Source organism: Sinocyclocheilus grahami, unplaced genomic scaffold, assembly GCF_001515645.1.
Source record: "Sinocyclocheilus grahami isolate Dianchi unplaced genomic scaffold, SAMN03320097.WGS_v1.1 scaffold152.1, whole genome shotgun sequence".
Classification (NCBI taxonomy): domain Eukaryota; kingdom Metazoa; phylum Chordata; class Actinopteri; order Cypriniformes; family Cyprinidae; genus Sinocyclocheilus; species Sinocyclocheilus grahami.
The window spans coordinates 191,006-215,026 of NW_015505331.1; the positions used below are offsets into that span (position 1 = coordinate 191,006).

Below are 24,021 nucleotides of genomic sequence, written 5' to 3' on the forward strand. Positions count from 1 at the left end.
GCTACGCCACACCAGCCTTCAGAGGAATCAAATAGAACTACACTGGTTATAAAGCTTTAAAAGCAGTTGCGGTGAAGCACTTTACCATTAATCTCTTTCTACACAAATCTGTTTAACTGTCAGCTGCTGCTGTGCAGCATGTACTATATTTACATGCACAGCAGGCGCTTATTTGCTCAGCAGGTGGCATGTATTGCATTTGTGATGAGGATTATTTAGTTATAAATATGATCACCTCTTCATTTAGCCCTGAAAATCTAGAATGCAGAGCTTTTGACAATATCTCGTGGTTCTTTGGTAGTTTAGTGGAACATGACAGTCAGCTGTGCAGAGCTCCAGCTGTGTAGCTGTCAGACATGATAAAAGATGACAAAAATGTAAGATGACATAAGGTGTTTTTCACATTAAAATACCTTCTACCAACCTAATCTGTACAGACAACTCGAAGTAAAGCAATCCAACACTGAAATTGCCTGACAAATGTAAGCGTCAATGAAAAATGAGAATGTTTGAGATTAAATATACTTAAATTCACCGGTAATACAGCTGAAATGACACATTAGTCAGTAGAAATTTGTCTTAAATCTGCCTTTATTTACAAAATATACTTAAATGATTAAGAGTTGGTTGCAGTCATGCAGAGGGACAGATTATTGTTTTCCTCAGGATGTATCTTGACCATTTCATAATTTTCTATTCTTTCTTTCTTTCTTTAATTAACAGGGAATGGAGGAGGAGAGGGAGAGCAGAGGACTGGGACATGGGAAGAGGGACATGTCAAGGGAGGCTTTCTTGAGGTGAAAGCTGTTTTCATCTTTACCGTACATGCAAATCTACTTAAAAATCAAACAGTTCTACAAAATCTTCAAAATAAATATGCATTTTACCATCTAAACAAATGTTAAGAATTTAAACAGACTTTATCTGCATTTATAAAATAAAAAAAATCCATGTTTTCTCTTTTTTATCAGCTTAACAGTATTCATATTTTATCTCAGTGACAATCGCAGTTTATTAAAGAATTTTAAAACAAAAAAGTAATTGCAAACAATTAAACATTTTTTGTTTCCTAAGCTTGACTTAAACTGATCTAAACAGAAAACAGTTGACTATGATGGTGAAATATGAACATTTTTTGTTGTTGTTGCTGATGTTATATGAATGTGCTGTCATTAGCTCCTATGTTTCAGAATAAAGTAATTTGGCAAACAAATTTAGAATCTTACACTCTTGTTGGGTTTACAGTACAGAAAAGAGAGAATTGTCCTGTCTCTCTCCCTCTCACACACACACACACACACACACACACTCCCTCACTCACTGCACATACAGCCTGAATTCACTACAAAGTAAATATGCTAAGAAAAAAAAAATCAAAATAAACTGCAAATTGTGAAAGAGAAACAATATTGAGATTAGTCCTCTGATGCCATAATGCATCTGAAAGTATTATTTACATTACTCATTACAATTATGTTGTTGAGGACACAGAATCACAGCACAAACTTTAAATTAATAAGCAGAATCCTTCAAAAATATTTCCTACAAATTGCATAAAATGTTTGTCTGCAGACACTCCTTCTAGTGCGAGTTGTCATGGAGACAAGCTGACTGTCACTCATTAAACACTGTCATCACTGATCATGAGATCAACCAAATCAAACCTCTTATCACCGTGTGTGTCCATCTCTCCTTCCATCCTTTTCCATTATTCCCTCTCATAATAAGAATAAATTGAAACATGGTTTTAGACCCAGCACCCAGCAGGACATCTCCAGGACTTTGGTGAGATGGTCTGCATGTTTTGCCACTGGTTCAGTAAGGCACTGAGAGAGGGCGAGCGGGTGTTGGTCCATCCGATAGTCTGTCGCGTGATTATTGGTTCAGGTTGTGTTCAGAGCCGAGAAGACAAGTGTTCTGGTGAGATGAGTTTTGGTTGGGTGCGTGTCCACTTTCTAAAGGGAATCGCAGTCGACTCAAAGAGACGGAGAGTCTATCCCATGCCACATACCACATGATCAGCAAGGGACAGGCTTCCAATCTGAGAATAAGAAAAGAGAGCAGCCCGACCCATTTGAGACTTGCAGACAGATATGCTCTTTTGACAATAACAGAACAATTCATTCAGACAAAAGGCAGCAAATCAACAAAGCGCTGATCTAAAAGCAGAAAGTTTGAAGAGATGGAGCTCCGGATTCATGGGGAACAATTTAAAGCTGCTGCAAATACCACCAGACAACAAGTGTGGTCAAATGAGCAAAATTTCAGCAACAAAAGACCCACTGTCTGTTATCAATAGTGTAGTGATGTATGACACGCAGCTCACTGAGAGGTAACTTTCATACCAAGCAGCTTTCAAGCAATTTCACTTGAACAAAATCTGCGTGGGGAATTATTTCACCCTTAAGCGACATTCCTGATTGAATTAAAGCATTGAATTAGAGACCACCTCCTACTGTATGTATCCCTGACAGTATGACTGGTGCCCCATAATTTTGAAGTGAAGTGAAGTGACGTGTGGACAAGTATGATGTCCTATACTCGTAATTTGTGCTCTGCATTTAACCCATCCAAGTGAACACAACAGTGAGCAGTGAACACACACATACTGTGAACACACAACCGGAGCATTGGGCAGCCATTTTTGCTGCAGCGCCCGGGGAGCAGTTGGGGGTTCGGTGCCTTGTTCAAGGGTCTCACCTCAGTCGTGGTATTGAGGGTGGAAGAGAGTGCTGTACATTCACTCCCCCCACCTACAATCCCTGCTGGTACCGAGACTTGAACCCCCGACCTTTGGGTTACAAGTCTGACTCTAACCATTAGGCCATAATTAAATGCAACCAATATTATGGTTGCATTTAAGTTTTATGATTTTCTTACTGGCAAAATGTGGTTACAAATAGCTCATATTACATGGTCACTACTTAATGCATACTTTAGTTTAAGGTCAGTACATATTTTTCAGAAATTAATGGATTGATTAATTGACTAATCAAAAGTGACAAAGGCAATTATAATGTTACAAAAATTATATCTCAAATACATCCTGTTCCTTTGAATTTCCTATTCATAAAAGGATCTTGAAAAAAAAAAATTTCACAAAAATTTTCAACACTGAAAATAAGAAATGTTTCTTGAGCACCAAGTATGCATATTAATATGATTTCTGAAGGATCATGTGACAGTGAAGACTGGAGTATGGCTGTTACTCCAGCTTTGCAATCACAGGAATAAATAAGATCTAAAACATGTTAAAATAGAAAACAGTTATTTTAAATTCTATTATTTCAAAATGTATCACAGTTTTGTCTATTTACGATCAAATAAAAGCATTCATGGTGAGTATTAGAGACTTCTTTTAAAAAGATAAAAAAATCTGGTCATTTTTAAAAGCAACACTTCCCAACTCTGCTGACTGGCTAACATGACTGAATCACACTCTAATTCTTGTTTCTTATATGTTTACAAAGCTTAGGGCAGTTACAGAGACAAGTGTGATTTCTCAGAACAACTCTTTTAGTGATATCTGTCAAATAGTAGGGACAGTTTATAAGTGTTATTCTAAAAACAAAACAAAAAAAAAGACGCAGCTTTAACACAGTGGGGAAACTTTACTTACCTCAGAACTGACCAGCAACTCTGATATCATCACTCATCAAAAGTAGATCACCCATCATCAATACCTTTTTCTTAAGAAATGGTATTACTAACAAACATGAAAAACACAAAGAAAACAGCCTTAGACGAACCATTATATTTTGACGCTCTCTGTTCCGTAGACGTTATAGCCCTCTCTGTATGTGGTGAAACTCTGTGTGGTGGACGGAGGAGCTGGTTTGAAGTTCTGGGAATTTTTGGCAAGTTTGAGGCGTTTGGTCTCCTGGTGCGATTTATAGCAGAACTCCACCAGAGCCACAGTCATGGCCAGACCCAGTCCCCCCACCAGGATATAGAACACGCCGGCCACGTTACTGAGACTCAGCGCGCTGGTCTTATCCTGCAGGGGGAGACACCGTTAGTACAGAAGTAGTGTACTTAGATGCACACTAAACTACTATATAATAACTAACAAATTAAACATACCCATGCAAGCTTTCATTACCCAGCATGCACTCATTCACACTCTCACATACACAGCAGCGTATCTTCAATTTCACTCTCTTGCGCACTTGGGGTTGCACGCCTAGTCAACTCACTGGGTCTGTGTCGACTAGTCATGGTTCAAATGACTTCAGTTGTGCTAGCTCAACATATATTGAAAAGCAAGAAAAACAGTCGATAAACTGTGTATCCGTGTAGGTACATGCTATTAGCTTTGTATAATAAGCTATAACTGGCCAAAAATGCTGGAAATTACACTCTTAAAAAAGTTTTGTTTTTTTAATCTATGGTTGCATTAAGAACCTTTAACACCTATGGCAACCTTCCACTGCACAAAAGGGTTCTAGAGTTTGAAAGAAAAAAAAAAAGATTATTAAAATGTTCTTTACACTAACAAAAATGGTTCTTTTGAAAATTGTGCTGTTGCCTTTATTTAATGAGCCATAATAGCCAAATATACTTGAAATTACACACTTAAAATTAAGGCTCTTTATCGGCATCTACGGTTCCATGAAGACCATTTAACATCCACTGGACCTTTCCAATGCACAAAAGATTCTTTATAGGGAAAAAATTATCTTCAGATTATTGGAACGTTCTTCTAATAATAAAAACTAATAAACAAACAGTTCTTTGAAGAATAGTTCACTGAAAGGTTCTTTGGGGTACCCAAAATGATTCTTCATGGTCACATTGTTGTGAAACCCTTCTTTTGGGCCCATAAAGTGGTTTACTTTCACAAAGCACATTATAAGCAAATGTTATATAAGTGCTGCAGAATTCTGAGGTGGTCCATTTCAAGCCAAATTGATCCAAAGTTATGAACCGTTCTGAAACTAAGTGAACTTAATTTAAGTGGAGCTCAAAAGGTTGACAGAAACCATAAGCAATTGAGACATGACTGTTTTTTTTTATTTTTTTGTAGAATGACTGTGGAAATGGCAATTTCTCACCTGATTCAGCTGAGTGGACTTTCTGTGCACTTACAAACTCTCCCTTTATGCAGAATTAGACTTGCCATAAACAGCAAAGACTACTGATGTTGAGTCAACAAATAAGGTAACCAGTGATCCACTGACTAGTCGACCACTTTCCACCTAGTAAAAATGACAAGCCATGCAAGCCCTATTACACACATACAGCACGCAATTCGCTTGGAGGGAAAGAAGATGAGCTAAATAAAAAGGGGTACTTGAGGGGGGTATTCAAAAGGGCATCAAATCAATATGAGATGTGCCCAGAGGCCAAAGGTTAATGTATTAAAAGCTCAGGCAGCTCAAGAGAGGAAGAAATTATTCCCTCTATCCGGTCATACATTCAATCTATTGGCCAGAGAGACGGTGAAACATTGCCCTCATATAGAAAACACACACACACACACACACACACACTCATAGGTGAAGAGCCAGCTCTGAGCCTGTTGCCCCCTCTAGAGGTGAAGTTGAGTCAGTACAGAAACATGACAAATAAGCTGCCATCAGAGAGCTACAGTCGGATCCTCTGGCTTCTTCGGGCTGCCATCTTAACAGAGGAAGTGAGGAAGAGGAGAAGGAGGGGTAAGAATATTGATGTTACTATGGCAATTCCCCTCTCTGAACTACTTCTGCAAGCTTCACAGCCTTCAAAACTCATTAACAGACACCTGCATGCGACCAACGCCACACCTCAAAACACAGACAAGCCTCAACAGGACTCGGTTCTGCTGCTGTGACCACCAGCCTGACTGTCTACCAACACTCTAACAAACATGGTCTGTCTTCACTAGAAGCCTGTGAAAGGGCACCATAGCAACAGAGGACTGAGAGTGTAGCATTCCTGTCTTGAATGCAAAGCTAGAGACCGGTTTTTGAATACGGTTACCATGGTTACAGGCCCATTTAGTCAGTGGTATAGCCTCTGCTGTGCATATGCATATGGGACATGTTTTCAAAGTTAATTAACTTTCTTATCAGACTGGATTACATAGAGAATTGTAATAAAACAATTGCATTTTATGCTCATTAACTAGGGTATCTAGGCAAACACGCTTTCCTGCACGTGGTCTATTAAACTGATGCCACTGGCTAATAAGGGGGAAAAAAAGTCCTTCTATAGGGGGCCCTGTGCAGTTTCATCAACTCAAGTCAGGACTGAAAATAAACTTACCAGGGATATATCCCAGGTGTATACATTCACTTAAGCAGATTGTATCCATCTTCAAATAATATAAAGCATTCAGACTCCTACTTGCTCCCTTCATTAGCATTGCGCGATAATGCATCATTGCATCAGGCCAATTAGAAATACTTTCTAAGTGACTGTGCTTCTTTAAAATGTTCAATCTGATGATTAATCTCTATGAATGTTGCCTAGAGATGATTTACACACGAATCAGTAAACACAACAACAATATTGAGAATGAGGCCATGTCACAGCAGCAGAAGATAAAAAAATCTAATGAAATAGTTAATTGCTAAATCACTGCTATGAATGCTTACTACAAAATACTTTTATGTAACACTTAAATAATGAATGACGTACACTCGTAAGTGCTTTGTTAATTTGTCATATCTCTTTCTCTGTCTGTTGTGTTGTGTTGCATCCTAAAGGTGCTACATGATATTAAAAAAAGCTGCATATGTAAAGAAGATTTCACAGGAAGGGGCCAAAATGAAGTGAATCCAGCTGGTGCCAAATCCACTAAATCCATTAAAAACAGTAAATGATGTTGGGGCTCGTTATGATATTTGTAGAATATGAATGTGTTTGTTTGTTAGGAGTAAATGATTGAGCAGACTAACCTTACTCCCAGAGTCTTTGGTCCCACATTCACCCTTATCGTACCACCACTTGTTTTTCAGCTTGTCTAAGATGCCTTGTTCACTGAGTTTCAACACTGCAAGGTTTACAGGAGTTCTTCACGAGGGGAAATAACATAAATAACATGGCACCATTATGTTATTTTATGTTATTAAATCTTAAACCTACCGAATATCTGTTAACCAAAGCGATACTGTAGGACACCTGGCCTTGTGCTGTTGATATCGTAGACAGCGAGAGAATAAGAGAGGGAGAGATGGAGAGAAAGGGAGGGAATGCAAGCAGGGCTAGCCTCAGTGTTACCTTCGACCTTTGACCTGGCAGTGCTACCTACTGTTATCGCTTTGAGTAATCGGCACTCACTGTTCCAAAAGAGGCAGAGAGAGTAACCATGGTAACAGCCAAACAGAGCATAATTATAAAGAGCATTGGGCAGATGAGTTTAGTTATTGTAATTGAGGTGTGAATGCAGCTTTTCTAACCCAGTATTCATCAAGCTGGATCTATCAGGAGAAAAAACCCATACTTGACTAACAGACAAACAGGACCCAGCAGCCCAGCTCAATGATGTTAATATTCCTTCTGGGCATTTCGTTTTGTAAGATGTTAGTATGTTATCGGCAGGACTGCTGGGAAACTCTGTTTATTTTCCTTCTGCTGCTAAATGATGAGGGTCGTAATACAGCAAAGCAAATATGCCATACTTACCACTGTAACACAAGTCAGCTTCAGACATCGAATGGTTTGACACCTGCCAAATAATACCTTGAAAGAATGTGATTCAGTTACGGAGAGATGGACCTATTGCTTGAGTACATTCAATTAGTATTTATGTGTATCTTGTTTATGAGTGTACAAACCTGTTGCACTGACTCCACAACGAGCTTCAAAGAACTCAGGATTGTCAAATCACCAACAGCTGGATCTATCAGTAATCTATGTATGAAAAAGAGGCCCTGATTCTTACATCTATAGCCACTTCCTACTGTATTGTGGTAGATTTTCACTACTGTTGCTGTACTGTATGTTTGCTATGTGAAGCTTTACGCTATACGAGATGGGATTTTCTGTATATTTGCAGCGTACTGCAGTATACTGTTTTTAATTTTGCTTTGCGCTAATAGCATGGCATACTTGCTGTGTTTGCTGAATTACTCCATTCGTGCATTTTGGATAAGATTCAGGTCAATAAATGAGGAACATGCAGTTGTGATGTCATAACAGACTAGACATCCTCCACCCAGCATGCTCAATTTATCAATGCATGGACTAGGCAGCCATTTTGGTAGTTTAGAGCTCAGGCACAACTCATGAGCGTGAGCCAATTTACTGCAGTGAACTCGCTTTTGAAGACCAATCAGGACTGAGTGCGGCTGCCTTGCCCTCATGATAGGCTGAACACAGGGTAACCATTCTGCAGGCACAGGTGCTAAAGAAAAGTGGCCATAAATTCACTGAGAAGTGTGTGCGACTATAATGAATTTGTGCTTGCTTGTTGTTGTTGTTGTGTGTGCACCCATATGCAGATGAATGTGTGCATTTTGTGAGTCAACAATATGGCACCAGATCTTCCTCAACCTTTGATTTCTAGGATTAGAATTCTCACGTTTTCCTGTGATGTTTTGTCCCTTCAGGACTGTCTGGCCCCAGCTGACTTATATTTTTCTTTAATCCCACCAACAAGGGAGCTACAGGCTTTTCCATGGATTACATGCTAATTCAGGAAATAATCTGAGAAAGCTGGTGGCTCCAAAGGGATTTGCATACTTGAGGCAGGAAGTTGGCCAAAGACCAAAAATTTAGTTTTTTCAAAAAATGTAAATTAAAATAAAAATGTCACCTGGCTGTTTGTGAGGAGACCAAAGTCTTCGCACTTCTCGACTACCACTAACAAAACATCAGTCAACATGCCGTCCAAATGTTTGGCAACTCCATAGGCTTAGTGATTTGGACAATATCAGCATAAATCCTTGTGAAGAAAAAATTTGTGAAGACTTTGCAAGGGACAGCACAAACTACAAAAAGTTTTTATTAACTAAAAAATATGATTTCAGAGCACATAGAAATGTTTTTTTAAATCTCTAAACTATGTTCTAATTGGTATGTTTATGTCCTAACCTAATTGGCAATCAATCAGCTATGAAGGCGTGCTGACTTATTAATCTTCGAAAAAAAAAACTAGTTAAATTTAATTCAGTAATTAGGCATCACTACTGACTATGGTGTTGATGTATTGCTATTAATTTGTAATCGAGAAAAACGTCATTGTTGCTGGTCTTCAATGATAACTGCAAGTTACTTGAATGCATTTAAACCAAAAAAGAATATTTATGCTGATATTGTCCAAAACCCCATTTTGCTCAGGGCATTTCCAAACTTTTGGAGGATATATTAAACTACAATGTAAACACGTGAGCAACAACTACACTAAACTACAGCTCCAAAACTATTAAAGAAAGAGTTCACCCAAAAAATAAAAATTCTGTCATCATTTTCTCAGCCTTGTGTCGTTTCAAACTCATTTGACATTATTTCTTCTGCGGAACACAAAATAATTTTTTTTGAAGAATGTTGGTAACCAAACCGTTTTAGTGACCACTGTATGGACAAAATATGTTTATGTTTCACAGAAGACAGAAAGTCACAGGTTTGGAATGACATGAGTACAGTAAATAATGACAGAAATTTCACTTTTGGTGAACTATCCCTTAAACAAACATCAAACAGGTTCAGCCAATCCTCTGTGCTTCAGAAAGGTAAATGCACCTATTTTCCAGAGCAGTTTTGGTCTTGTTTGTGCTGTCTATTAGATCCTCGTACATCTCTCTTTTTTTCTTTCTGCTGATAGCCCATTAAATCCTGGTGCCTGGTATACACAAACAGTACATTTTCTGATGATCTAACATTACAGATCAGAGAAGAGCCAGAGAGGGCCTAGCCTCTTTTACCTACCTACCTGCTTGTTTTACCACACAAACAAACCCTCAAGGTGGGTCCTAATAAGCTGCGCTCTTGGTGACCCTGACCTTACTCCACACATCCACCCACCCTAGCCTTTATTCCTCTCCTCCTCTGCTTCCTTTCCTCCATTAGCCAAGTAAAGGGTCATGTCTGATCACAGTTTGCCTTATGTAAGCGCCAACATTTTTTACATTAGCAGCACTGACAGTAACTGCGGCCATTGCTATGGTGCTAATGTCCTTGGGTCATTAGGCTCAGTTTGCTCGTGTCCATCCCTGAGGGTCATGGTACTTTTGCCGGGGGGTCATAGGTCACAGCCTTGCCGATTACTCGTAGCTATGAAATGGTTGTTTGGGTGCGATTGAGGCTGACCTTCGAGTCCCCTCCCCCGCTGCCGCACTCTCCCTTGTCGTACCACCATTTATTTTTCAGCTTGTCCAGCAGGCCCTGCTCATTCAGCTTTAACACCGCCAGGTTTACAGCGCTTCTTCAAATGATAAACACATAGCTCGTAAGAAAAGGGACAGGTTCGTGAGAAATCTAATGAGACTGCAGCAACTGGCAGTTGCTTTTTTGTTAGGGGTCAATACAAGAGGAGAGACCGGTTAACTGGTGAAGTGGTTAGACCGCTTGATTGGTTAATTGGATCAGCTACTGGGTACAGACAGAAGCGTGTGTGCAAGTGAGGTGTGTGTGGTGCAGAGTGGACAGAGATAAACAGAAAGAAGTGAGAGTAAGAAAAAGAGTGCTGGTGAATGATGGGAAGGAAGATAAGAAACAGTGTATGGCATGACATGCTTAGCAGCAGGCAGTAAAGCGCCGGTGCAGAGAAAAAAAAACAATCCAGCTGTACAAACATTACAGAACTGCAATCACAGCACAAAGCAAAGGACAGAGAAGACAATAAAGAGGAAGGAGGATGACAAGAAAAAGGGGGTAGGAAATCAACAGCAACAGGCATTACGCTGTAAAAATGGACCGTCAATTAATAAGTTAAGTGACATTTCTGTAGAGAGAAACACGATAAAAACATCACCACAACATACATAAATAAACAACAACAACAACAACAACAAAAAACTGAACACCCAGACACGGTTACCTTATGTACCGCAAGAGAAAGAGAGAAATAGGCAGAGAACAAAGAACACAGAAGTAAAAGTTTTGAGGTAGAAAGAATGAGAAAAGGTAGAGGGTGAGAGAATAAGAATGAAAAACAAAACATGAATGAGACGGAGAGAAGAGAGAGATGGTGGAATCAGGGTAGGTGGAATACTATAACAACAGAGTGAATTGTTATATTATTCCACCCACCTTAATGCCGACCCTTTGGGCGTGGCCACACCGTAGCCCTTGGAGTCCAGGTTCCCTCCCACCTTCATAGTGTCACACGGCTTTCTCTGCTCGATGTATTCATTCATTGTGGACTCGAGTAGGAATGCAAACTTCCCCTTCGACTTGCGCACACGAGCCACTCCGTCGGGGGTTGTCTTAACGAACACAGACGGCTCGGCGGACTTCATGTAAGACCACATCTTCTCGTAGACAGCGATCTTTGAACGCTGAAAGCGAGAAAGGACAAAGAGGAAATAAATGGAAAGGTTAAGAGAGAGCAAAATGCGAGTTTCATGACCTTTTACAAATAAAAGGTGTCTGGCTAAAATTTCCTGTCAGCAGGGATGGACAGTGCCTCATTTTGTGACCTATACCAGCCCATCAAAAGCCACCAGGAATAATTCTCCACTATATTATTATAAAAGTAGCTAAATTTGGTTACATATATGATGTATGCCAGGAGCATTTCTAGCCTTTCATCAGTAATGAGGCACAGGGCCCCCATCAAAAACGTGTCCCTATATTTTGATACTTTTTTGATACTACTTTGGGTATAAGGATATAAATTGTCTTTACCTGCCAGTGCTTCTTGTTCACAAGCTGCACACACAATAAGCTGCTTCCTCACTAACACAATAGACGACAAGTTTCGTTTCATACCATGGAATGTAGGCAAATATCACCTCATCCAGGGATCTTTTTGTTTTCTGTCTTATAAAATATCCTATTATGATGTGAAGAACTGCTGCAAACAAGTCAGTGCGTGAGTGAACTGTCTGAATGAATCAAACTTTTTAGATTACTAGATCTTATTAGATGAATGGCATTCACACATCTGGCATCACTAGTTCTGATTCTAAACAGCAGATGGAAAATATACACGATTGCTGAAATATTGTCTGAAAAAAAGATTCTAGGTCAGAATATATGTATGTGGAAATCTCAATCATCAGGCAAAGATTTATCAGTAAAAAAGGTTCTAGCCGTGTGCTACAGTGTGCCATTTAAATGCACATTAAATTTACAACCATCATTTAAATAAAGCACCATTTAAATCAAGAAAGATTGTTTCAGATGTCTCACAGCACTGACATCCCACCCCAGACACACTGTCAGCTAAAGGTCTCAAACTTGCCTCTCAATCAGTCTTTTGTACAAGATCCTTCAGGGACTTTTTAATCATAGAGACTCCTGGTGCCATGAGACTAAACCGACAACAGCAGAGTATAAAATCTTAGTAGAAAATTAAGAGCTCTTCAAATAATCACTGAAAAGGTCCCTCACATTGTCTAGAGCAGGGCTGTCCAAACTCGGTCCTGGAGGGCTGGTGTCCTGCAGAGTTTAGCTCCAACTTGCCTCAACACACCTGACTGGAAGTTTCTATGCCTAGTAAGAGCTTGATTAGCTGGTTCAAGTGTGTTTAATTAGGGTTGGAGCTAAACTCTGCAGGACCAAACTATGTTACAGACTTTTCATTAAGACCCTAAAGAATCATATCAACTTGTGGAAAATGGGCATCCTATGACCCCTTTAAGATTTACTTAAAGTGCAAGACTATATATGTTAAGAGAAAAAAAAAACATTTCAACACAGTTCTCCCACACAACATGCTCACAGTGAATACATGAATGAAAGAAGAGAGAAACTATGGCTTTCCTAATTGTAATTCTGTTGAAATTGAGATTAATCAAAGCTTAAGTTTCATAAACCAAAATATTCTGTGTCCATCTCTAGCGAGAGTAGCTATAAATGGCCATGTAGCAGGCAGGATATCTCTGGAGAGAACACACCGACAAACACACACACACACACACACACACACACACTCCTTCCTTTATAGGACAGTTTATAGGACACATACTCTCACACATATCTTCGTACATGTAAGTAGGTTAACTTGACCTCCAAACAGCTGGTGTAGGAGTGTATGCATTTGTGAATGTGTTTTTCTTGAGTTTTCAGGCACAAACTTAGAATTTAAAGGGCCAAATTTCTGTGCCACTAGCGGCCCCAAACGAAAATGCAAAAATAATGTTTTTTTTTTTCCAGATCTCTAACATGTTAAACATCCACATACCAACTTACACTATTTGATGAGCTGGGTCTTGCTAGTCGGATTCTCAAGTACATAACAGAGCTATTAATCATGGTGGGAACAATTTTTAAATATTGACCTGCCATATATTCCTTTCTCCAAACCCCTAACCCTCCCAGAAACCTTTTTGTATTTTTACATTTTCATTAACCCGTCATTACCTTCATTAAAAGAATAGTTCACCCAAAATGAAAATTCTATCATCATTAACTCAGACTTATGTTCTTTCAGACCTGTATGTGCGAGTGACTCACTCAGAATGCAAAAGGAGAAATTCTGAAGACCTTTTTCATGTAAGTCTTATAAACTATACATAAGAGTGTCTTTAAAGTTATGCCCCAACAATCTTTACTTCCAAAAATTCTGCTTTAAATCATTTGTTGAGAGTTCACTACTCTCAACAAAAAAAAAGAACAGTAAAAATAGTAATATTGTGAAATATTATTATGATAACTGTTTTCAACTTGAATATATTTTAAAATGTAATTTATTCCTGTAATGGCAAAGCAGCCATTACTTTAGTCTTCAGTGTCACGTTATTATTTTGATTATTTCTTTAAACTTTTTTTTTTGTGTTGTTTTCCACTATATACCCACATTGTATTTCTACCTAAAAACCTAAACTCAAACCAGCATTACCATCTAATAGCTGAGCTATACTCACTACTTGTTAGGAATGTTTGCTGCAAGTTATGAACACAAGGTGGAGACTGTCTCCACATCAAATTCAGTCTAACTCTGTATCAGCTGCTCTCCAGTCATCACTGCTCTGATCCACTTTGTTAATAGATGACAACTCATGAAAGAGAGAGGAGCTAAAGGGCACCTCATTTCATGTGTTCTCCATCTCTGTCTCCAACCACTCTTTAGTGGGTCTGTGACGTGACAGTGACTGTGGGTGAGACTGATTATGTGTGTGTGAGAATGTGTACATGTATATCTGCTTTCACACACACTTACACACACACACACACACACACACACACACACACACACACACAAACACACACATTAGCGAGTAATCGTGACATTAAGGTGAAATGACAGGATGAGCTCATCAGAAGTGGTATATCTGGGTCATCTTAAAACTGCCAAGTTCCCTGTCATCTCAAAACACACGCGCACACGTGCACGCACACGCACACGCACACACACTGCCTCTGGCTGCCTCACATGAAAAACGGTATCTGACAGATAGTCAGTAAAACATTAGTTTAGATTAGTCAAAGATGGTTGCATGCCTGTGGTGACACATTTTTGTGAGATTGACAATTGACTGTCATCTCAGTTTAGTTTCAGAATTTCTTGCAAGTAAATTCACACAAATATGTGCTTTCCTTTTGATCACTTATTCATTTCATATTTAAGTTCTTTAAGGCAACAATCATCTACCATTCTCACCCCATGAACATGCAAAATAAGCCTATAACTGTCAAAATGTATCATGCTTATGAAAATAAATCAAAGCAACATCAGACACTCCCTCAATCCCATATATCAGTATTTCTCAATCCAGAATCAAAAAACCCTTCCAATACTGCACATTCTGACTGTCTCCTTTAATTGACAGATTCAGTTGAATAATGCACATTAGGCTTTGTTCAGACAGGCAAAAAAATAAGATTTTTGGCACATTTAACTTGTATCTGTTTAGGGGGAGGAAAACACAAACCCTATTCACATGTGATTTACAAGCTGCTTAAAATATTATTTTGTTACTGGAAATATCAGCAACATTAACATTATACATTGCGTAAAGTGCTTTTTCTTAGTTTCAGTGTTGGTGTTGTTACTGCAGTTTGCCTGTAGAACTATAAACTTTCATTTGTAAATTGTAACTGTAACTGAAACTGTAAATTGATCAAACGTGACAGTAAAGACTTAAAAAAATAAAAATAAAAAATCCAAAAGATTTTTATAAAAAAAAAAACAAGATTTCAAATAAATGCTGCTCTTTTGAACTTTCTAAGCATCAAATCAGCACATTAGACATGATTTCCGAGGGATCATGTAACACTGAAGACTGGATTAATGGCTGCTGAAAATTCTGCTTTGCCATCACAGGAATACATTAAATTTGAAATATATTAAAATAGAAATCAGTTATCTTAAACTGTAACAATATTTCACAATATTATTGTTTTACTGTATTTTTGATAAACCAAATGCAGCCTTGCTGAGCAAAAGAGACCTCTTTCAAAGACATAAAAAAAATTGTACCAACTCCAAACTTCTGAACTGTAGTGCAGATGTAAATAAGGGCAAGAACCAAAATATGGTTGGAGACCTCCAAGATCAGGACTAACATCGTGTCTACACTGGATGCGACAGTTGTCACGCTGCTCCGCAACAGCTAAATTCTGTCTACATTGGACACGACAAAGCGACCATTGCAAATCATTTGTCCTTCATGTCAGTACGTCATAAATAGAACAAGGCAGCAGTTTACTGTCAGGGATATGTTGTGTCACGCTGCATCCAGTGTAGACAGCATCACAGATTATAATAGGTTCTATTGTATTTTGCCGTGTCGCACCACACCGCTTGCATCCGGTGCAGTGGTGTAATGTAATGCAGTAATAATACTTCGTTACAGTACTTAAGTATTTTTTGGCAGTATCTGTACTTTACTTGAGTTTTTATATTTCTGCCAACTTTTACTTTTACTCCACTACAATTCCTAATTAAAATGTATACTTTTACTCCAATACATTTCCCCGAAGCATATTCGTTACACGGACTGCAGGAAAGCAGGTTTGACGAATCAGTGGTCTGGCGTTTGCAAGTTAGACTCATGCTTATGTGCAAACAAGTGCGCGCACAACCGCGGATGATTCATTTTCCACTCAAGTCGAGTCTGGGGTGTGCGATACAGCATCGTCTGCGATAATATGGTAAGTGTTGTTGTAATGATGTGTGATCAGACATTATTAAGTAGGCTATATCACCAGATCACACACACACAGAGTGCACGCACGTTGATTTATTAGTCTATTGAAACTCTAACTTCAAGGCATTCTAAATTGTAGACGGCAAAAATGCTTCTGTATGCTTTTTATATTTATATAATTTAATAAAGTTAACTTAATCTATATCACACAAAGAGTACCATTTTTCTGCAGATATCAGTATGAACACATTTAATAATCATTTTATACAAGTTCAGTAAAGTTAGCAATAAGTGACTTACATTTATGTATAATATTGCTTATTTTTGCTCAATTTTGCCAACGAAAATAGTTCCAAACAAAGATCACAGCACTGTATTGCTTCTCTTAGCAATGGTGTTTACTTATTGAATGAATCAGTTGTTTGAATGAATCGGTTGAATCTCAATGACTTACTCATTAACAGTCACTTGCTGTCACCTACTGGCGGTTTTAATTTCACATTTCGACTATTTTTTCACGTTTTAAATTTCAAATATCAGTATTCAACGTTTTATGTTAAAAACAAAACATTAGGCCTATTTATGCATCTGTAACTGCAGTTTAAATGCATCCATGTCCCCTCTGAGATACATTAAGCTGTGTAAATACATCTAAATGCTATTTCAGATGCAGATTCCAGAAATGTTTTCTTATTTTGGAATGAAAGATGCTAAGTACCGGATGAAGTGCTTCTTATTCTTACCCAAAAATACAAAATGGAATAGAGAGTTAAAACTGAACACAATCTTGCTACTCAAGCTGTGTATGAACATTTTTGATATATATTTATTTGCTGCTTTTACATTTTGCATTTACTTGTACTTTTACTTTCAATACTTTAGTACGTTTAAGATTTTAAAAATACTTTTCGTACTTAAGTACAATAAATATCACATACTTTAAGACTTTTACTCAAGTAATATTCTAAACGGTGACTTCAACTTCTACCAAAGTAATTTTCTGGTAAGATATTTGTACTTTTACTTGAGTATGGCTTTCAGGTACTTTATACACCACTGGTGCGGTGTAGACACGGTGCAAGAGACACTGGCACAGAATACAAGTTTTATTATTATCAAGAACCACACAAGCTTATTTCCTCGTTTTGGCTAAAAATGGCAGTAATATTGCATTTGACAGTACATTTTTATTGCGGTCTTACCCTGAAGAACTCTTTGGTGGAACCGGAGTCGAGTGTTCCGTAGGCAATATCAGTCTGCTTGGCCAGGTCTTCTGCACTCTCTATAGGTGACACCATCCTTTCCACAGTCAGGAAAGCAGCCAGATTGGCAGTGTAGGATGAAATGATGATCAGAGTGAAGAACCACCACACACCTCCAACAATACGGCCAGACAGAGACCTAAGAGAGAGGGAGAGAGGGAAAGAGGGAGCAAGAGAGACAATGGGAGAGCAAACAAATTCCCTGTGAAAGGTTAACAATTAGTACAGATGTATTAAAATTATTACTGCCGATAAAAGATGTAAATGTCTTCAAGAAACGGACCATCACTCAAAGTACAAGTGAAGCTTCTGTTTGGAGAGGTCTATTTCATGAGAGACAGCGGAAAGATGAGGATAAGAAGAACAGGGTCACGAAGATGACCTCAAGAATGAAAGACAAGACTTCAAGAGGAATAAGGTGAGTACGATGGGCAGGAAAATCGAATGAATGAATAGACGAATGATGGAATGAGTGAAGAGGGCTGACACTCCTCCACTGAAACAGTTTATAAACACCAACTGCTGACAGTAAAATTAAAGACTTGCAGCAAGAACACGGTAGCCCTCCAAGAAAGAGAAAAAGAGAGTGAAAGAGAAAATCTGAACATTTTACAGTCAACACATGGTGAATATAAATTATTTTAGTTGGTGCCCAGCAGTGGTTCTCAAACTGCAAAGCAGTATGATTTATTTATTTATTTATTCAGTTAGTTAGTTTTGGATATCATAAAAGCCATCTTTTGATTTTTTAAATATTTTTTTATACTTTAAATAATTAAAAAACACATTAGATTATTACTAAAAATATGCATGTTTAATAATTGTTATCATTAACAAGAAAAGTTTCAACAAAAAAACTTATAATGTAACATCAAAAATATCTTAACTGGTGGTGTATTTCAAATTGCTTATTATTTTCCTCATTTTCAAGTTGATTCACACAAAATAATCTGTTGTCATTACAAAATTGGCTACGAATACTGACAGATGATGACATTATTGGGGTGAATGTACTGCAAAGGTTTCTTTAGTTTCAAAGAGGACTAGGACTAAAAATTGAGCCACTGATTTAAAACAAGCTGTACTTCAAAAGAGAAAAAGAGGAGATAAAGACAGGAACAGTTGTAGTGACCATATTGTGATTGATGAGTTACTGACTGAGGGAGTGACTGAAGGAATGAAAATGAATGAACAAGTGTATAAATGAGTGAATGAATGAAGTGACGAAAGTGATGACAGAATTTGTTAAGGTTAGAAGATAAGCTTATTAAAATGTGAAACACCCCAATTAGAATAACATATATGCACCATGAAAGACAAGACGAGCATAAAATGCAAAGATGAGGGGAGCGAGAAAGATGAGGATGGTGAGACAAGGATGGGCTAAATAATACACCAACCTTGGCGAGATATCGCATCCTTGCTGCATGAAAGCTCCAAGAGAGAACCAGAGACTGTTAAAGATGCCAAAGTCGTTGGGCGGGTCGGGTGGTGTCTGTTGATCCTTTGCCTCTTCATTCTCATCCAGGTGCCATTCATATGGACTGAAACGACTCACCAGGAAGAGAACAACGCTCACACCGATATATGCAAACACGATACACATCCAGATTTCATAGGCCAGCGGATCCAGGAAGGAGAAGACTCCTGGTTTGGACTTCTGTGGTTTCTTTATCATGATGGAAATGCCCAGACTCATGAAGGGCTTGGAGAAATCTATCACCTCCTCCCGGACAAGGGTTATAGTGAGAGGAGCCACAGCTATATCTGCCCTCTGGAAACATGGAACACAATAAAGCTCAGTTCATGATATGAAAAAATGACAATAAAAATACAAAAACTGAAGAATGATCAAGTTGTTTGAATACCAAAAAAACAAAATCCTTAAAAAAAAAATCACCTGAGATGATTAATTGATATGAAATAAATTCTTTAAAAATCCTACAATGTGATTTTCTGGATTTTTTTTCTCATTTTGTCTCTCATAGTTGAGGTATACCTATGATGAAAATTACAGGCCTCTCTCATCTTTTTAAGTGGGAGAACTTGCACAATTGGTGGCTGACTAAATACTTTTTTTCCCCACTGTATTCATGATATGTTGAATGGCACACAAAAACAAAACAAAAGCAGAGACACATATGCACTCACTTTCTTACGGTGAATAAAGAATAAGTTAGTTATGCTATTCAGCTTTAACAGGAACCAAATGGGTGGAGCTGATTTTTGTTTTCCCAAAAATAAATGCATTTTGAAGGCCTTTACCCTTGGTACCACATGCAGAGAGGCACTAATTTGGAGCTTAATCCTGTAAAAACACTGACCATGACCAAAGACTTGGGTGATGTCAGCAACACCAGGATACTGGAAATAATTTAAAAATCACATTACAGTGTCAAAATAAATCATGTGCCACAGGAAAGAATGTTGAGAACAACTCTGATAAGTACCAAACTGTAAAATGTTAAAATCTTGCATAAAATCATTTGAAACCCTACAAAAAAAGTGATTTTGTGACTTTTATTTTGACAGAGTGGTCAGGGATTTTATATGAGGTCTCTTAAGTGTTGCTGGCTTCACACAGCCACTATCCCACCACTGACAATTTCCCATTGCAGGATAATTTTTCTAGCACTCACCCCATATACCAACTCCCCCACCATGCCGTTCCAGGTCTTGGTCTCAGGGTCGCGTGCTCCATATTTCCCATCAGCTACAATGGACAGTTTGTACCTTATGCCCACGTGCTTTGCGATTTCTGATGCCAAGTCTACACAGTAGCCCTCATAGCGATCATTCCCTTCCATCTGCATATAATTCCTCTTGTACATTACATATGGAGCTTCCTGTTAACCAAATCAGATGAGGTTCAGCTGCCTTTCAGACTGATAGCCCAGAACACACACACAAATAAAATCACTGATTAGTCTGCAATCATGCTGACGTCTCACACTTTCACACCTCTTTCATTCTTACGCATTCACACAAACACATACTGAAATATAAACATGCATTGTGAGTCTCGTAACAGCAATGTGACCAGCAGCCATGCTACCAGAAAAACAGCAATTGTGAGGAGGGCAAGTTTGAATTTTGTGGACAGTGCTATTTAATGGTGGTTTCTGATTTCTCAAATTGGAGAGAGAAAAAGAGAACGGACAGAACTCACACACGTATGTGTACAGTGCATGCAGGAGGGTTAAAGAGGGTAGCAGACGTTTTATCATAGGTGTGTGATTTTAACTATTTTAATCAGGCCAAACATTAACTGATCGGATGAAACTTCAGCATTTAATGCAGATCAGAATTTTGCTTTAATATCATCAGATCAAACTCTAGTTTTCTTTCATCTTATTTACTGAACCCCATCATCTATATTTTAATTAAGTTGGTTTCCAGCAATTTAAACTCGTGTCAGTTTCTTTACACAAGCTGTGCAGAATGAAACATTCTTTTTAGATGTCTTAAAAGTGTTTAGATTAAACTAATCATCTAATTAACCTGCTTTCAATTTCTGTATCTACTTATGAGGTCATCATAGGCAGAGCCAGAAAGAGGTCGTCATCACTTTTAAATGTAACATAAGGCGAACCATATGGTACATTTAAATATGACTTTGCTTCTCTAACTAATTTTACTGACATACATTCATGTAATTATAACTGGTCTTATAAACTTTAATTTTGCTAACGTAATGTAACTTATCTGTATTAAAACAGCTGACACAGTTCTGAAGTTCATTTTATTTTTTCCTGCTAAGATTTGGTTTCTGTGACCTTCAGGTTATATATTATTCAAAAGATTAATTACCATACTCATCCTTTAATTAATATTCTTTCAGATTCATCTCAGTCCTCTCCTCTATCCACCCCTGCGCTCAAGTTCTCAGAGTTCTTCATTAAGGACGTAATTATGAAACTCGTTTAAGCCCCGCTGTATTCACTGTACAGCCCCAACCAATTCACTTCCAGCATTTGGTTCAATTAACGTGTGTTTGTTTGAACACAGTGAGTCGTTCAACATAACATTTCCAGTAGGCAAAACATCTCTACGTGCATAACCTGGCACATGTCCTGTCTGAAATTCTCTAAATTAAGAAGTTCTGCATTTCTTGTTATTTGTTAAAAAATGGGATGGACCGCTAAAGTCAATATGAGAAGAAATAAAATTCAAAATAAATTTTCACTCGAATGTAGTCACCACTTTGTTTTAGGTCGGGAGTTATGGAGTAAGTGCAGCTCAGTCTATTTTTGATCTAAGTCAGATTTTTCATTTTTAGTCAAAGAAAGTTGCAGCAGTATGTCAGAGGATGTATCTCAAGAGTGGCTGTGCATTTGTATGCATCTTATTTTGTAATTCTTTATTTTTAAAGTCAAATATATTGAAGTTCATTGATTTGGTTCAATTTAAGACAGCACAAGTCATGTTCACAGCAAGAAATAATTTACTTCCGCGAAGTTTACAAAATATGTTTATGGAAAGGCAGGGTGGGTATAATTTAAGAGAAGAATTAAACTTTAAAATGCTTAAAATAAAAACAACTCTAAAAAGTATGTGCATTTTCGATTTGTGGGGTGAGGTTGTGGAATTGTTTGGAGCAGGTGTTAAAAATGTTCAAATATTAAACAGTTTTTAAAAATTGTATAAAAGTATCTTACTAAAAGGATATGTGGATGAATTGAGGTGATTGTGAATGTGGGTTATAATGCTGATAGGATTGGGATGTGTGATTATAGGGTGATGGGTTGTTTGGGGAAAATGTAATTGTAATTGATTTAGATATACTGGAACGATATGGAACTGTATAAGGGGTGGGAAAAATAAGTTTTTGCATCATCCCTCTCCTTTTCTGACTTGTTGTAATTATTGTTTGCAGCATTTGGTAGATGTGGGTTTGCTGTTGAAACACATGTATTGTGTGTGTGTATTTTGTTTGATATATATATATATATATATATATATATATATATATATAGTAATATCACTGGAACACAATATTGAATGAACAGGCTTTGAGCTAGTTCTCAACTACTTAAATAGTGAATTATAAATTAGAGTAATATGTAAAAGCAGTCTAATCAAATACTTTAATTGGATTGATTTGCTATTGAGTGGGCACTAGCCACACTCACTCACATAGCTACATCCCTGCTTATATTCATAATTTTGGCGTGGACAATTATGTCATTTTTAGGGAGCTAAATAAAGAACAAACTGTCTGCACCAATTGGGACATCTGGATATTAAAAACAGGACCTCAGCCAGAAAACACAAAACACATCTGAACTCTGAGGGGAAGTAAAACGAGAGACTTTACTTTGCATCTTTTTCTGATGCTTACTATTTCACACAGTGTATGAGAAAACCATAAGCCATGTTTTGTGTGTATATTTCTTTATATTTCCTGTAATTTGCATTCAGCTTGGCATCAATTCAATCATTCAGTACTTACGTTTGATGAAGTGAGAGAAGCAGAGAGATGGACATTCTAAACTATTTCTTACCAAAGCCAGTATTGTGATGTCACTGCTACAACAGGCCACCGGAATGGAACTGAAAATGCTTTGGCACTCACACTGATAAAGTTGAAACACTCTTCTGTGATCGACTGTTTCAACATGTAGTGAGTGAGTGCAAAGCAAAACAGAAAAACTTTCTGCCCCCCCAGGATGCAATGCAACTGTGACACTAAACCTGAAAGGGCAGAAGGATCATGGTTCGGTATATTTAAAAGCAGCTTTAGATAGTGTACCATAATAGTAGTGACCACAATGGTTCTGTTTTCCACAGAGGAGGATTCGTTGGTAACCTGCTGCTCCACTATATAAACAAATTTCTCATATTCATTCCAGTAGCCAATCTGCAAGGGACAGAAACAGCAACAGCATAAACAGAATCAATCAATCACAGTCGACCAATAACAGAAAAACAGCAATTCAGTAAGAGAATGACTCAGTAGAAACATGATCTCATGACTGATGGAGGAGGAAAGCAAGTTTGAGGGCAGCTGGAGCGTTTAAGTGTATGTTAAAGGGGTCATATCATGAGAAATATAATTTTCCTTGAGCTTTCAAGAGAAAATATTTACTTGCACTATATGAAAACATATTGTAACAAAAAAATTGAAAGATAAAAATAAGCAAAAAAAGGGCAGAGAAAAAACAACAACAAAGTAACTCGAGGCTTTACTGCGACAGTAATTTTGTGTAATTTTATAGAAACTGTCCTCTCAGAGCCACTAACCTTTCTGGCTCCTCCTGGTTTCATTTCATAAACATTGATGGTGTAATTTAATCGCCGTCCAAATGAGTCGAACTGAATATTTCCCGTCATACCCTGAACCTGAACCTGCGGGAGGAAAGCACACAGGAACAGTAACACCCACAAAATAACAAGCACAGCAAAAAAGTAAAGCATGATACAACATTATTAAATGTAAAGGAAGTATCATATAACCATATAGACCCTTATGTAGCCCGCCCCTTTCAGCACTGCGTTCATTGTGTTCTGTCTTCTGGTTTGTATTTCCACAGCATGAAAGTAAGATCTTATGGATTTATGAATAAACTGCTCGTTTT

At 37.8% G+C, this 24,021-nt stretch overlaps 1 protein-coding gene across 8 annotated transcripts in view; it reads right to left on the reverse strand.

Moving 5' to 3' along the window:
- Positions 1-1,947: 1,947 nt before the first annotated feature.
- Positions 1,948-24,021, reverse strand: part of LOC107592272 (glutamate receptor 3-like) — a 35,498-nt gene continuing 13,424 nt past the window's right edge. For 3 of the 8 annotated variants that reach the window (XM_016281696.1, XM_016281698.1, XM_016281693.1), the window contains 9 exons: positions 23,687-23,791; positions 23,196-23,303; positions 20,083-20,289; positions 18,844-19,217; positions 17,384-17,582; positions 11,176-11,423; positions 6,882-6,996; positions 3,750-3,997; positions 1,948-2,041 (listed from right to left, as the gene is read on the reverse strand). In XM_016281696.1, coding sequence (XP_016137182.1) covers positions 3,752-3,997; positions 6,882-6,996; positions 11,176-11,423; positions 17,384-17,582; positions 18,844-19,217; positions 20,083-20,289; positions 23,196-23,303; positions 23,687-23,791 — 1,602 coding nt within the window. In that variant the 3' untranslated portion in view covers positions 1,948-2,041; positions 3,750-3,751. Of the gene's footprint in view, positions 2,042-3,749; positions 3,998-6,881; positions 6,997-10,233; positions 10,349-10,738; positions 10,964-11,175; positions 11,424-17,383; positions 17,583-18,843; positions 19,218-20,082; positions 20,290-23,195; positions 23,304-23,686; positions 23,792-24,021 lie in introns of those variants that run through there. The other 5 variants (XM_016281695.1, XM_016281697.1, XM_016281699.1 and 2 more) reach the window with 5 other exon arrangements.